The following is a 15,298-nucleotide window of genomic DNA, read 5'->3' as shown; positions in this document are numbered from 1 at the left end:
GTCCAAAGCGCTGCCGATACGGACCATGGAAACATACCCTAATACTCAGATATGTGATTCCCTAGCTAACGATATAATTTTGAATGGAAAAATGCTGGTCTATTTTTTTCCAGTTATAATCAATGCAGTTCTATGGTTGAATTTTGTGCACATCATGTGACGGATCCGTCTCCTGCAATTCCATTTTTTTCCTTATATAATATAACAGAAACAGAATTCCTAAAGCAATTGTAAACTTATCCTAAAAATCAAGACTCAGGAGAGCAGTGGAGCACAATGCAGACTAAGCTTAAAGTGTCACTACTGAGGAAAAAAAGCATTGAATGTGCGGAACTGCAATTATAATAACAGGACAACTTTCAAGCACAATTTATCACCTTTTATTTAGATAACATAAATATATACTGTATACATTAAAGGTTCAGTCACATTGTAAATACAATGCATCATTTATTTTACACAGAGCCTAAGTTATGGCCAGTATTATAGTTCAGAACTGCATTCGCAATTTTGCTGTCTGTTTTCAGTCACGGACAAGCAAAATGTCAGGCACAACCCTTGAAAGCTTAGCTGAGCTACAATAATACAGTGAGACAAATGATCAAGGTCTACAAGTGCAACCACAAATCCATCCAGGATCTGAAAACCATACAAACCTAATACATCTCATTCCTGACAGGTTGCTACCGTTCTATAAAGCCTAAGTCTCCAGGCTTATACACTTGACCTATATTTTAACAATACATTGCAGAAAAATATCAGGATCGAAGAAAGATTTTTTGGCAATGATTAAATTTCTTCAGATGATATTTACTAGGTTGCTTTCAAATGTGGCAAATTTCAGCAGTTTTTCAGAAATGACACCAGTTGCTTTGGAATGTAATGATGCCATACCATTTTCATGATATAGGATGTAGCAAAAATAAAGCTATAGTCATTATTATGCTAGATATTTTGTTAGTATGAACACTACACGTAACATTCATTCCTTTCAGTTCATTGTTTGATTGACAAAGCAAAAAGAGCAAATGTCTGAAACTCTCACTGAATAGACTCAAAATCATGGCTATGTGTAGAACTAATGCCTGTATCTGAATCTGTATCATTTTGTATATTTGTACTAGACAAAGCAGAAGTGGTTTCACATCCTTCTTTACTATGGCTTACATCGGAAGGCATGAACTGTTCAGATGTGCAGCATAAAGAACTGCTGGAATTGTTAGCAGATACTGATTTTAATTCCTCCTTTAGAATTTCATATTCTGCTTTCTGTTGAAGTTGTACTGAATCAATATACTGGATTTCCTTCTGAATATAGCTGAACAAGCTATTTAGTCGTAATCCCACTTGAAGACTTTCATCTATCTCTTTTCTAATACTGGTCTCCATGTCAGTGTATCCTTTTTCGGCAAAGTCTTCATCTTCTTGTAAGCACATGGAAGACATCTCCACTTTAATTTCATCTGACAACTTCCTAATAAGCATGTGCTGATAAGTCAGTTTCTCCTGAACATGTAGTAGATTTTCCAGGCTATGCGTTTCTGGAATTTTTTTAGCTGAATGGAGTCCATGGTCATCTGATCTACTTCTCACAACATTTTCTCCCGTTAACCCCAATTTCTGTGGACATGAATCATATGCATCCAAATGGTTGTCCAATTGTTTCATTCTGTCCATCTGCTGTTTAATAATGGTATCTTGAGACATTATTATGTCAATGAGTTGTTGTGTATTGTTTTCTTTAGGGCAGTCTACATCTTTCTTCATTTTTTCCAGTTTTCTAAATGCTTTTCGTACAATTCTCCTTCTAGTACATAGAGGAAAATCCTTAACATGAAATGTGGAATTGTGATGATTCCTGCAGTTGTTGAGGGTCAGAGTTTTTTGTGAAGTCCACCACAGTGAGCATGGATACAATGTGCATGTCTTCAATAGAAAAAAGCTTACATTAATTTTTTCTTCCCCCCATGATTTTAATAGTTTTAACATTTTCAATGATGGAGGCAAAATACACTTGAAGTTTTTCCAGGTTTCCATTATGCAATATTCCTTATAACTACCAAATACAATGTTGTTTATAGTTGAAATTTGATGTTCAAGAAGTGCTTCCACCACATCTTCACAGGTTGTGTGTTTTGTTAGTCCAAATACTATTTTGTCTTCTTGGCCAACCCAAACAACTATTAGCTTGTCTTCATTATCAATTTCCTCTCTTGGTACACTACAAAAGAAGTTAAAGATAAACGTTAAAAGATGACATTTGGTAATTTAGTAAAGATTTAGTAAAGCTGTCAACATATTTCACAGTGTAAAGGTCAAATGTAACATTTTAGAAGTAAAAACACGAAAAGTCATAAAACTTTTGCACAGCTCCGCATTGCACAAAAATTTGGGGATTTTTAAAAGTGTTTTACACCAGTTTGCTTGCAAAGACAATCTGATGAATCAGTCCCTTAATATTTATATGGAATATTCATAAGTAGCATGGGATGTAGAGATGAGCAGAAAAGGCAACACTTAAATTCGCCTGTTCATGCGGATATTCTGGTAAATTAAATTTGCTGAGAAAAATGTCCCTCATTATACTTTTAAGGTCTTTCTGGACCACAGGGCACAATAAAAATAATATGTGAAAAATAAAATAAATACTTGTATTCACCTCACCACTCACAACTCTGTTCCCTCTGGTCCTCATTGTCACCTGTCTGGGCCTCGTACTATCGCCTGATCCCCGCCATGAGTGCTGAAATCCTCATGCCTGTCATACTAAGTCAGGTATTTCAACTTGGATGATCTCCTGGAGGGTCCTGCACAAGTATGCGAAAAGTCACAACATCAAGACGTCACCATGTACTCCGTGACCTTCAGCGTGCATAAGGAGCACTGTCCCAGGACTCAGGACACCCGGAATTACTGGCTCAGTGTGAGCAGCCTAAGGATTTCAGCTATCACAGCCAGGATTAGAAAATGCACCAAGGACCAATTAGGTGATGGTGAGGAGCGCTGGTACAGGAGAGGTTGAGCAGTAAGATGAGTATAAGGATTTTTTTTACTTTTTAACCTCTGTGTTGCAGGCTCAGATGAGTAGTAATGAGAGGGAAACACAGAGGTGAGTGCACTGTCAGGTTACCCAGCGTTCAGAGACCAGCGATGTCACTTGTGGGTGCTCTGCCCCCAATGCACAGGAATACTCAAATTGTCACAGGTATCCATCTCATTTAACTCCTGTATTGATCCTGCATATGCTCACTCTATTCTATGTCAGCAAGCAGCTTCTAATGGTATCCATCTCATTCAACCCCTGTATTAATCCTGCATATGCTCACTCTATTCTGTCAGCAAGCAGCTTCTAATGGTACAATCTCTGCTTGCTGTCTGCTATCTGTCATCTGCCACTTTACCATCTAGCAACATATGTTAATGTGCCTGCTAAATCATTGGTATAATTCATTTGTTGCATTGTATTTAATACTCACTGGGATCAGTCTAGATGTTATCTGGTGGAAGGTGCTATAGCACATAGATGTAGCCAGGCCCAATGTCTTTGATCATCTAACCACCCCATGGTGTGCTGGCCCCTGCTGCCAAATTATCCCAAACCAGCTCCCACAATCCATCATCCACAATCCAGGAATTGAATTTCTGGATCATGGAGTGAATTACCTATATGATGGACTACTTGCTAGAGGAGGGGTGCACCTTACGAAGACTGGAAAACATGTATTTGGAAGTCGCCTTGCTACACTCATCAGGTGAGCTTTAAAGTAGAACAATGTGGGAAGGGGAGCAAAAGGACAGAAAAAGCCATACACCTGACAAATACTATTGAGTACTCTGCTATTCGAAGTGGAAAGGAAGAAAAAAGACAAAAAATAATAAAAATATTGGAGGTAGAGAAACCAATCACAAACGAAAATGTTTCTACACACAAGCATAAAGCATGGGCAACAAACAGGGAGAATTGGAACTACTAACACAAGAGAAGTAATATGATGTCATTGGAATCACTGAAACTTGGAGGGATGATACACATGATTGGAATACAAGGCTAGAAGGATACAACTTATTTGCAAGAAACAGACTCGATAAACGAGGAGGAGGTGCTGCATTGTATGTTACAAAAGCGTATATCTGCACAGAGATTGAAGCTTCAGAGACTGGGAGTTCTGTGGAAACTGTTTCAGTAAGAATACAAGGAGAGAACAATGGAAAGGGCACCATTGTAGGCATTTACTACAGGCTGCCTGTGCAAACTGAAAATATGGATGAACTCTTTATGCATCAAATGGCCAAGTTCTCCAAAAAATATGACATAGTGGTCATGGGAGATTTCAACTATCCAGACATTTGTTGGGAATCTCTCTCAGGCAAAACTAACAGGTCAAGCAAATTCATATCCTCTCTTGTTGACAACTTTATCTTCCAAAAGGTAGGGGAGAAAACAAGGGAATCTGCTAACTTGGATCTAATCCTTATAAACAGGGAGAAAATGGTAGAGGAGGTAGGAGCGGCTGGGGCCCTAGAAGGTAGCGACCATGCTATTTTAGAATTTTGGATAACTAGAGGAGGAAGACCTGTGAAGACTCAGACTTCAAGGTTAGATTTCAGAAACGCAGATTTTAGGGGACTCAGAAAGAGGATCGGAGAGATCCAAAGGCTGGATATCCATAAGGACAAAAATGTCCAGGAAGGTTGGGAAATCTTGAAAAATGAGATTCTCAAAGCACAATAGTTAACAATTCCAAAAAGAGGGAAGAATACAAAGTGTTTAAGAAAATCAGGATGGATGAACACAGAACCTAAACACATGCTAAAAAGGAAGAAAGAAATGTTGATCAAATGGAAAGAGAGAGGCATATCTAAAGAAGAATATAATGTTGTCTGCAGAACGTGCAGGGCACAAATCAGATTACAAAAGCTGACAAGAATTACGGCTTGCAAGAGACCTCAAAAGCAATAAAAAAGGATTTTGAGGATATGTCAAAAGTAAAAGAAAAGTCAAAGATGTTATAGGATTTTTACAGGATGAAAATGATGAAATGTAAGAAAGGATGTTGAGAAGGCCAAACTTTTAGGGTATGTGCACACGTCCGGATTTCTTGCAGAAATTTCCTGAAGAAAACCGGAAATTTTCTGCAAGAAATCCGCATTTTTTTTGCGTTTTTTTCCCGTTTTTTTCGCGTTTTTTTAGCATTCTGCAAGTGTAATTAGCTTGCAGAATGCTAAAGTTTTCCAAGCGATCTGTAGCATCGCTTGGAAAACTGACTGACAAGTTGGTCACACTTGTCAAACATACTGTTTGACAAGTGTGACCAACTTGTTACTATAGATGCTGCTTATGCAGCATCTATAGTAAAAGATAGAATGTTTAAAAATAATAAAAAAAATAAAAAATGGTTATACTCACCCAGACGATCTCCTCAGCGGCATCCGATCCTATAGATGCCGGTGTGGTTCAGGACCTGTGATGACGTCGCGGCTTGTGATTGGTCGCGTGAGTCACATGAGCGGTCACGCGACCAATCACAAGACAGTGAGGTCATCACAGGTCCTGAACCACACCATCTATAGGAACCGAAGAGAGAGCATGCACCGGAGAGGCGGAAACACTTCGGGGTCCATCAAAGGGTGAGTATAGGACTATTTTTTATTTTAATTCTTTTTTTTTTACCAATTATATGGTGCCCAGTCCGTGGAGGAGAGTCTCCTCTCCTCCACCCTGGGTACCAACCGCACATAATCTGCTTACTTCCCGCATGGTGTGCACAGCCCCGTGCGGGAAGTAAGCAGATCAATGCACTCCTAGGTGTGCGGAATCCCCGCAATTCCACATTTTTAGGCCATGTGCACAAGTTCAGTATTTTTCGCGTTTTTTTGCGTTTTTTTGCTATAAAAACGTGATAAAAGCGCGAAAAAACGCTAACATATGCCTCCCATTATTTTCAGTGTATTCCGCATTTTTTGTGCAAATGTAGCCTTTTTTTCCGCAAAAAAATCGCATCGCGGAAAAAAAAGCAACATGTTCATTAAAATGCGGAATTGCAGGGGATTCCGCACACCTAGAAGTGCATTGATCTGCTTACTTCCCGCACGGGGCTGTGCACACCATGCGGGAAGTAAGCAGATTATGTGCGGTTGGTACCCAGGGTGGAGGAGAGGAGACTCTCCTCCACAGACTGGGCACCATATAATTGGTCAAAAAAAAATAATTAAAATAAAAAATAGTCCTATACTCACCTTCGATGTCTTCCCGCCTCTCCGCTGCATGCTGCCGCTTCGGTTTCTATAGCTGGTGTGCGGTGAAGGACCTGCGATGACGTCACGGTCTTGTGATTGGTCGAGACCGGTCATGTGACCGCTCACATGACCGTGACGTCATGGAAGGTCCTGAACCACACCGGCATCTATAGGAACGGACGCCTGCAGGTGAGTATAACCATTTTTTTTTATTTTTTTTATTATTTTTAAACATTCTATCTTTTACTATAGATGCTGCATAGGCAGCATCTATAGTAAAAAGATGGTCACACTTGTCAAACGCTGTGTTTGACAAGTGTGACCAACCTGTCGGTCAGTTTTCCAAGCGATGCTACAGATCACTTGGAAAACTTTAGCATTCTGCAAGCTAATTACGCTAGCAGAATGCTAAAAAAACGCGAAAAAAACGGAAAAAAACGCAAAAAAAAAATGCGGATTTCATGAAGAAAATTTCCGGTTTTCTTCAGGAAATTTCTGCAAGAAATCCGGACGTGTGCACATACCCTTAATGAACATGTTGCTTTTTTTTCCGCGATGCGATTTTTTCGCGGAAAAAATCGCAACATTTGCACAAAAAATGTGGAATACCCTGTAAATAATAGGAGGCATAGGTAAGTGCTTTTTTCGCGTTTTTATCACGTTTTTATAGTGAAAAAACGCGAAAAATCCTGAACGTTTGCACATGGCCTCAAATTCCTATTTTGCATCTGTTTTCTCTCAGAAAGAAAATGTAACATTAACTGATCTTCACTGTCTTATTAAAGGAATAGAAGAATCCAGGATATCTATAAACAGAAAGATAGCGAGGGAAACACTTAGCTAACACAAATGAATTCAAGTCTCCTGGTCCAGATGAATTACACCCCAGAGTACTGAAGGAGATAGCAGAAGAAATTTTTGAACCACTCTTCATAATCTTTGAAAATTCTTGTAGAACAGGAGAGGTCCCAGAGGACTGGAGAAGAGTAAATGTTGTTCCTATCTTCAAAAAGGGGAAGAAGGTGGACCCAGGGAACTATAGGCCGGTGAGTCTGATTTCTATACCAGGAAAGATTTTTAAACAACTTATTAAACAACATGTATGTAAGTACCTGGATAAGAATGAAGTGATTAACCAGAGTCAGCATGGGTTTGTAACTAATAAGTCATGTCAGACTAACTTAATTTCCTTCTATGACAGAATCACTGACTGGATGGATGAGGGAAATGCTGTAGATATAGTATATCTTGACATCAGCAAAGCATTTGACAAAGTATCTCACACCATCGTTATTGAAAAAATGACTAAGTATTGAATGGACAAGGCAACTGTTAGGTGGATTCATAAACTGGCTTAGTGATCAGACCCAAAGACTTGTCGTAAATGGCTGCACATCCAGTTGGAAGAATGTCTCAATTAGAGTAGCACAGGGTTCTGTCCTGGGCCCTGTATTGTTCAACATCTTTATCAATGATTTAGATGAAGGAATTGAGGGTACACTGATTAAATTTGCTGATGTGATGACACATTGTTTGGAGGGATAGCTAATACTAGAGAAGAGAGAGAGAGGATTCAAAAATAGATAAATAAACTGGAGCAGTGGGCAGCAACTAACAGAATGGTGTTTAACAAGGAAAAATGCAAAGTACTACATCTGGGCAATAAAAATGAAAAATCATATACAGAATGGGAGGAATAGGGCTAAGCAACAGGACATGTGAAGAAGACTTGGGTATACTAATAGATCATAAACTGAGCATGAGTCAACAGTGTGAAGCAGCAGCAAAAAAGGCAAATGCAATGTTAGGGGTCGAGTTCCCAACTCTGTACAGGGGGAATCTCGGGCCATCTCCGCTGCGGTCTCCTATTCTTCTCCTGCCACAGTGGAGGCTGCTCAGCGGAGATGTCGGTCCCAGCATCTCGCTCAATTTGACTCTGTGAGGAGGATTACTGCTGCTTTTCCAGCTTCTGCCATTGAAGTCAGTGCTGGGAAGCAGTGAGCAGACGCTTTTGGGACTAAGTCCTGCTTTTCTCCTTCTCCTGAGCATGCCCAGGGTAAGATCTCTCATTGGAGATCGAGGGTCACATGCTTGGATACTGCAGCAAAGCCCATTGATCCTCCAGTAGGAAGGTCCTGAAGGTGCTCAGGCTTTGTGGCAGCTTCTCATTGGTCCTTCTAGGAAGGTCTTGTTCTGGCTGCAGCTATAAAAGGCTCGCATGGCCGCACGGCCATGCGCTAGTATCTTTCTAAGTTATGTGCTTTGCGCCAGTGTGGTCATGTAAGATTGTGTTCAGGGACCCGGCTGAAATAAGCCCCTAGAATGCTGGCACCTCCGGCGAGGAGTTTGTGTGTGTGTGTATTCAGGGACCTGGCTGAAATAAGCCCCTAGAATGCTGGCACCTCCGGCGAGGAGTTTTGTGTGCATGCATGACCACTGACTGCTCTCTGTTGGGCAGTTAGCCTGTGCTCCTGTGAAGTCTAACAGGGTGCAGAGCTTTGCTTTTATGGCTGCTCTGTGAGTTAACAGAGCTAGCCAATACCACCATATAGTGCTGCCATTTGCTAGCAGCAGGTTTTCCTGCACGGTGGACACCGGGCTGCGAATGCATCAATAACAATAAAAAACTATATTTTCTCGGTGCGTTCCACTAGCCCTAACATGCAATTCTAGGATGTATTAACAGAAGCATACAGTCTAGATCACGCAAAGTCATTATTGCCTATTCCTCTTTGGTCAGACCTCATCTGGAATACTGTGTCCAGTTTTGGCACCACATTTTAAAAAAGACATCAACAAACTTGAGCAAGTTCAGAGAAGAGCGACCAGAAGGTGGCCGGTCTGCAAACCTTGTAATATGAGGAACGGTTACAGGATTTGGGAATGTTTAGCATGCAAAAAAGAAGACTGAAAAGAGACTTAATAGCTGTCTACAAATATCTCAAGGGCTGTCACATTGTAGAAGGATCATCTTTATTCTCATTTGCACAAGGAAAGACTAAAAGCAAAGGGATGAAACTGAATGGGATGAGGCACAGATTAGATATTTGAAAAAACGTTTTGACAGGGTGATCAATGAGTGGAACAAGCTGCCACAAGAGGTGGTGAGTTCTCCTTCCATGAAAGTTTTCAAACAGAGGCTGGTCAGACATCTGTCTGGGATAATTTAGTGTATCCTGCTTTGAGCAGGGGGTTGGACCAGATGACCCAGGAGGTCCCTTTCAACTCTACCATTCTATGATTCTCTGATTCTATGATTCTATCTCTACTGAGCCTGTATTGTGGCCTATAAATTTAGAAACATCCTAAGAGGTGCACGTAGTGTGGGGTGCACGCATGCATCTCATAAGCAAAGCATCCCAGAAGATAAGCATGAAGATTAAGCAGTCATTCCATGGCAGTTAGTCAGGGCAGGAGTCGGGTAACCCGCACTTTTCTCTGCCTTCTATCCTTGTGCTTTATTTCTATCCTATGTTCCCTTGGCATACAAATTGACCGCTTCATCCCCTCTCCATCACGACTAGTGTTGAGCAATACCGTCCGATACTTGAAAGTATCGGTATCGGAAAGTATCGGTTGATACCGGCAAAGTATCGGATCTAATCCGATACCGATACCCGATACCAATACAAGTCAATGGGACACCAAGTATCGGACGGTATCCTGTATGGTTCCCAGGGTCTGAAGGAGAGGAAACTCTCCTTCAGGCCCTGGGATCCATATCAATGTGTAAAAGAAAGAATTAAAATAAAAAATAGGGATATACTCACCCTCTGACGCGCCCTGGACTTTACCGCCGTAACCGGGAGCCGTTGTACCTAAGAATGCGCGCTTGAAGGGCCTTAGATGACGTCACGGTGCTCTGATTGGTCCGTAGCGGTCGCGTGACCGCTACGTGACCAATCACAAAGCCGTGAGGTCACCTAAGGTCTTTCAAGCGCTTGAAATACCTTAGAAGATGTCCGCAGCTTCTGATTGGTCGCGTAGCGGTCGCGTGACCGCTACGCGACCAATCATAAAGCCGTGACGTCACCTAAGGTCTTTCAAGCGCTTGAAAGACCTTAGGTGACGTCACGGCTTTGTGATTGGTCGCGTAGCGGTCACGTGACCGCTACCGACCAATCAGAGCGCCGTGACGTCATCTAAGGCCCTTCAAGCGCGCATTCTTAGGTACAACGGCTCCCGGTTACGGCGGTAAAGTCCAGGGGCCGCCGGAGAGGTGAGTATATCCCTATTTTTTATTTTAATTCTTTCTTTTACACATTGATATTAATCCCGATACCGATTCCCGATACCACAAAAGTATCGGATCTCGGTATCGGAATTCCGATACCGCAAGTATCGGCCGATACCCGATACTTGCGGTATCGGAATGCTCAACACTAATCACGACTCATACACATCAGCCCCTCTATACTTCCCTTTCCCATGTACAGTTCCCATGCACATCTCACCTTCCTGAAAAACCTCAGCCCATCTGCCCAGACACATTGCACAAAAAAATTTCTTACAATTCCAAAAACTACTTGCTCTTTACCTTCCTACTCCTACTGTTTCAGGGGACATGTCCCCCAATTCCAGTCCACCATCCCCCAATCTCAACCTCTACCCTACCTTCCATCGAAACCTCACTAACCTTATTAACCCCTTCACCCCCAAGGGTGGTTTGCACGTTAATGACCGGGCCAATTTTTACAATTCTGACCACTGTCCCTTTATGAGGCTATAACTCTGGAACGCTTCAACGGATCTTGGCGATTCTGACATTGTTTTCTCGTGACATATTGTACTTCATGATAGTGGTAAAATTTATTCGATATAAGTTGCGTTTATTTGTGAAAAAAATGAATATTTGGCGAAAATTTTGAAAATTTCGCAATTTTCCAACTTTTAATTTTTATGCCCTTAAATCACAGACATATGTCATGCAAAATACTTCATAAGTAACATTTCCCACATGTCTACTTTACATCAGCACAATTTTGGAACCAAAATTTTTTTTTGTGACGGAGTTATAAGGGTTAAAAGTTGACCAGCAATTTCTCATTTTTACAACACCATTTTTTTTTAGGGACCACATCTCATTTGAAGTCATTTTGAGGGGTCTATATGATAGAAAATACCCAAGTGTGACACCATTCTAAAAACTGCACCCCTCAAGGTACTCAAAACCACTTTCAAAAAGTTTATTAACCCTTCAGGTGTTTCACAGGAATTTTTGGAATGTTTAAATAAAAATGAACATTTAACTTTTTTTCACACAAAATTTATTTCAGATCCAATTTGTTTTATTTTACCAAGGGTAACAGGAGAAAATAGACCCCAAAATTTGTTGTACAATTTGTCCTGAGTATGCTGATACCCCATATGTGGGGGTAATCCACTGTTTGGGCGCATGGCAGAGCTCGGAAGGAAAGGAGCGCCATTTGACTTTTCAATGCAAAATTGACTGGAATTGAGATGGGACGCCATGTTGCATTTGGAGAGCCCCTGATGTGCCTAAACATTGAAACCCCCCACAAGTGACACCATTTTGGAAAGTAGACCCCCTAAGGAACTTATCTAGATGTGTGGTGAGCACTTTGACCCAACAAGTGCTTCACAGAAGTTTATAATGCAGAGCGGTAAAAATAAAAAATCATATTTTTTCACAAAAATGATCTTTTCGCCCCCAATTTATTTTTTTCCCAAGGGTAAGAGAAGAAATTGAACCCCAAAAATTGTTGTGCAATTTGTCCTGAGTACGCTGATACCCCATATGTGGGTGTAAACCACTGTTTGGGCGCATAGCAGAGCTCGGAAGGGAAGGAGCGCTATTTTACTTTTCAATGCAAAATTGACTGGAATTAAGATGGGATGCCATGTTGCGTTTGCAGAGCCCCTGATGTGCCTAAACATTAAAAACCCCCACAAGTGACACCATTTTGGAAAGTAGACCCCCTAAGGAACTTATCTAGATGTGTTTTGAGAGCTTTGAACCCCCAAGTGTTTCACTACAGTTTATAACGCAGAGCCGTGAAAATAAATTTTTTTTTTTTTTTTCACAAAAATGATGTTTTAGCCCCCAGTTTTGTATTTTCACAAGGGTAACAGGATAAATTGGACCCCAAAATTTGTTGTCCAATTTGTCCTGAGTATGCTGATACCCGATATGTGGGGGGGAACCACTGTTTGGGCGCATGACAGAGCTCGGAAGGGAAGGAGCGCCATTTGGAATGCAGACTTAAATGGATTGGTCTGCAGGCGTCACGTTGCATTTGCAGAGCCCCTGATGTACCCAAACAGTACAAACCCCCCACAAGTGACCCCATATTGGAAACTAGACCCCCCAAGGAACTTATCTAGATGTGTTGTGAGAACTTTGAACCCCCAAGTGTTTCACTACAGTTTATAACGCAGAGCCGTGAAAATAAATTCTTTTTTTTTTTCACAAAAATGATTTTTTAGCCCCCAGTTTTGTATTTTCACAAAGGTAACAGGATAAATTGGACCCCAAAATTTGTTGTCCAATTTGTCCTGAGTATGCTGATACCCGATATGTGGGGCGGAACCACTGTTTGGGCGCATGACAGAGCTTGGAAGGGAAGGAGCGCCATTTGGAATGCAGACTTAAATGGATTGGTCTGCAGGCGTCACGTTGCATTTGCAGAGCCCCTGATGTACCCAAACAGTTCAAACCCCCCACAAGTGACCCCATATTGGAAACTAGACCCTCCAAGGAACTTATCTAGATGTGTTGTGAGAACTTTGAACCCCCAAGTGTTTCACTACAGTTTATAACGCAGAGCCGTGAAAATAAAAATTCTTTTTTTTTTCACAAAAATGATTTTTTTAGCCCCCAGTTTTGTATTTTCACAAGGGTATCAGGATAAATTGGACCCAAAAAGTTGTTGTCTAATTTGTCCTGAGTATGCTGATACCCCATATGTGGGGGGGAACCACTGTTTGGGCGCATGACAGAGCTCGGAAGGGAAGGAGCGCCATTTGGAATGCAGACTTAAATGGATTGGTCTGCAGGCGTCACGTTGCATTTGCAGAGCCCCTGATGTACGCAAACAGTACAAACCCCCCACAAGTGACCCCATATCGGAAATTAGACCCCCCAAAGAACTAATCTAGATGTGTTGTGAGAACTTTGAACCCCCAAGTGTTTCACTACAGTTTACAACGCAGAGCCGTGAAAATAAAAAATCTTTTTTTTCCCACAAAACTTATTTTTTGGCCCCCAGTTTTGTATTTTCCCAAGGGTAGCAGGAGAAATTGGACCCCAAAAGATGATGTCCAATTTGTCCTGAGTACGCTGATACCCCATATGTTGGGGTAAACCCCTGTTTGGGCACACGGGAGAGCTCGGAAGGGAAGGAGCACTGTTTTCCTTTTTCAACGCAGAATTGGCTGGAATTCAGATCGGATGCCATATCCCGTTTGGAAAGCCCCTGATGTGCCCGAACAGTGGAAACCCCCCAATTATAACTGAAACCCTAATCCAAACACACCCCTTACCCTAATCCCAACAGTAACTCTAACCACTCCTCTAACCCAGACACACCCAACCCTATTCCCAACCGTAAATGTAATCCAAACCCTAACCCTATCTTTAGCCCCAACCCTAACTGTAGCCCCAACCCTAGCCCCAACCCTAGCCCTAACCCTAGCAATAACCCTAGCCCTAACACTAGCCGTAACACTAGCCCCAACCCTAGCCCCAACCCTAACCCTAGCCCTAACCCTAGCCCTAACCCTAGCCCTAACCCTAGCCCTAACCCTAGCAATAACCCTAGCCCTAACTCTAGTCCTAACTCTAGCCCTAACCCTAACCCTAATGGGAAAATGGAAATAAATACATTTTTTAATTTTTTAATTTTTCCCTAACTAAGGGGGTGATGAAGGGGGGTTTGATTTACTTTTATAGCGGGTTTTTTAGCGGATTTTTATGATTGGTAGCTGTCACACACTGAAAGACGCTTTTCATTGCAAAAAATATTTTTTGCGTTACCACATTTTGAGAGCTGTAATTTTTCCATATTTGAGTCCACAGAGTCATGTGAGATCTTGTTTTTTGCGGGATGCGTTGACATTTTTATTGGTAACATTTTCGGACACGTGACATTTTTTGATCGCTTTTTATTCCGATTTTTGTAAGGCAGAGTGATCAAAAACCAGCTATTCATGAACTTCTTTTTGGGGAGGCGTTTATACCGTTCCGCGTTTGGTAAAATTGGTAAAGCAGTTTTATTCGTCGGGTCAGTACGATTACAGCGATATCTCATTTATATCATTTTTTTTATGTTTTGGCGCTTTTATACGATAAAAACTATTTTATAGAAAAAATAATTATTTTGGTATCGCTTTATTCTCAGGACTATAACTTTTTTATTTTTTTGCTGATGATGCTGTATGGTGGCTCTTTTTTTGCGGGACAAGATGACGTTTTCAGCGGTACCATGGTTATTTATATCAGTCTTTTTGATCGCGTGTTATTCCACTTTTTGTTCGGCGGTATGATAATAAAGCGTTGTTTTTTGCCTCGTTTTTTTTTTTTTTCTTACGGTGTTTACTGAAGGGGTTAACTATTGGGCCAGTTTTATAGGTCGGGTCGTTACGGACGCGGCGATACTAAATATGTGTACTTTTATTGTTTTTTTTATTTTATTTAGATAAAGAAATGTATTTATGGGAATAATATATTTTTTTTTTTTTCATTATTTTGGAATATTTTTTTTTTTTTTTTTTTACACATTTGGAAAAATTTGTTTTTACTTTTTTACTTTGCCCCAGGGGGGGACAATACAGATCGGTGATCTGTCAGTTTGCATAGCACTCTGACAGATCACCGATCTGCGAGAAGTGCAGGCTGCTTCACAGTGCCTGCTCTGAGCAGGCTTCTGTGAAGCCACCTCCCTCCCTGCAGGACCCGGATCCGCGGCCATCTTGGATCCGGGTCTGGAGCAGGCAGGGAGGGAGGTAAGACCCTCGCAGCAACGCGATCACATCGCGTTGCTTCGGGGGGCTCAGGGAAGCCCGCAGGGAGCCCCCTCCCTGCGCGATGCTTCCCTGCACC

The 15,298-nt window shown here is 41.4% G+C and overlaps 1 protein-coding gene across 1 annotated transcript in view; it reads right to left on the bottom strand.

Moving 5' to 3' along the window:
* Positions 1 to 364: 364 nt before the first annotated feature.
* RASSF9 (Ras association domain family member 9) overlaps positions 365 to 15,298 on the bottom strand; it is a 60,677-nt gene continuing 45,743 nt past the window's right edge. The window contains exon 2 of the mRNA XM_077261094.1: positions 365 to 2,221. Coding sequence (XP_077117209.1) covers positions 1,042 to 2,221 — 1,180 coding nt within the window. The 3' untranslated portion in view covers positions 365 to 1,041. The remainder of the gene's footprint in view (positions 2,222 to 15,298) is intronic.

Source organism: Ranitomeya variabilis, chromosome 5 (genome assembly GCF_051348905.1).
Source record: "Ranitomeya variabilis isolate aRanVar5 chromosome 5, aRanVar5.hap1, whole genome shotgun sequence".
In the NCBI taxonomy this organism is placed as follows: Eukaryota; Metazoa; Chordata; class Amphibia; order Anura; family Dendrobatidae; genus Ranitomeya; species Ranitomeya variabilis.
This window is presented reverse-complemented; position numbering and strand designations above follow the sequence as displayed.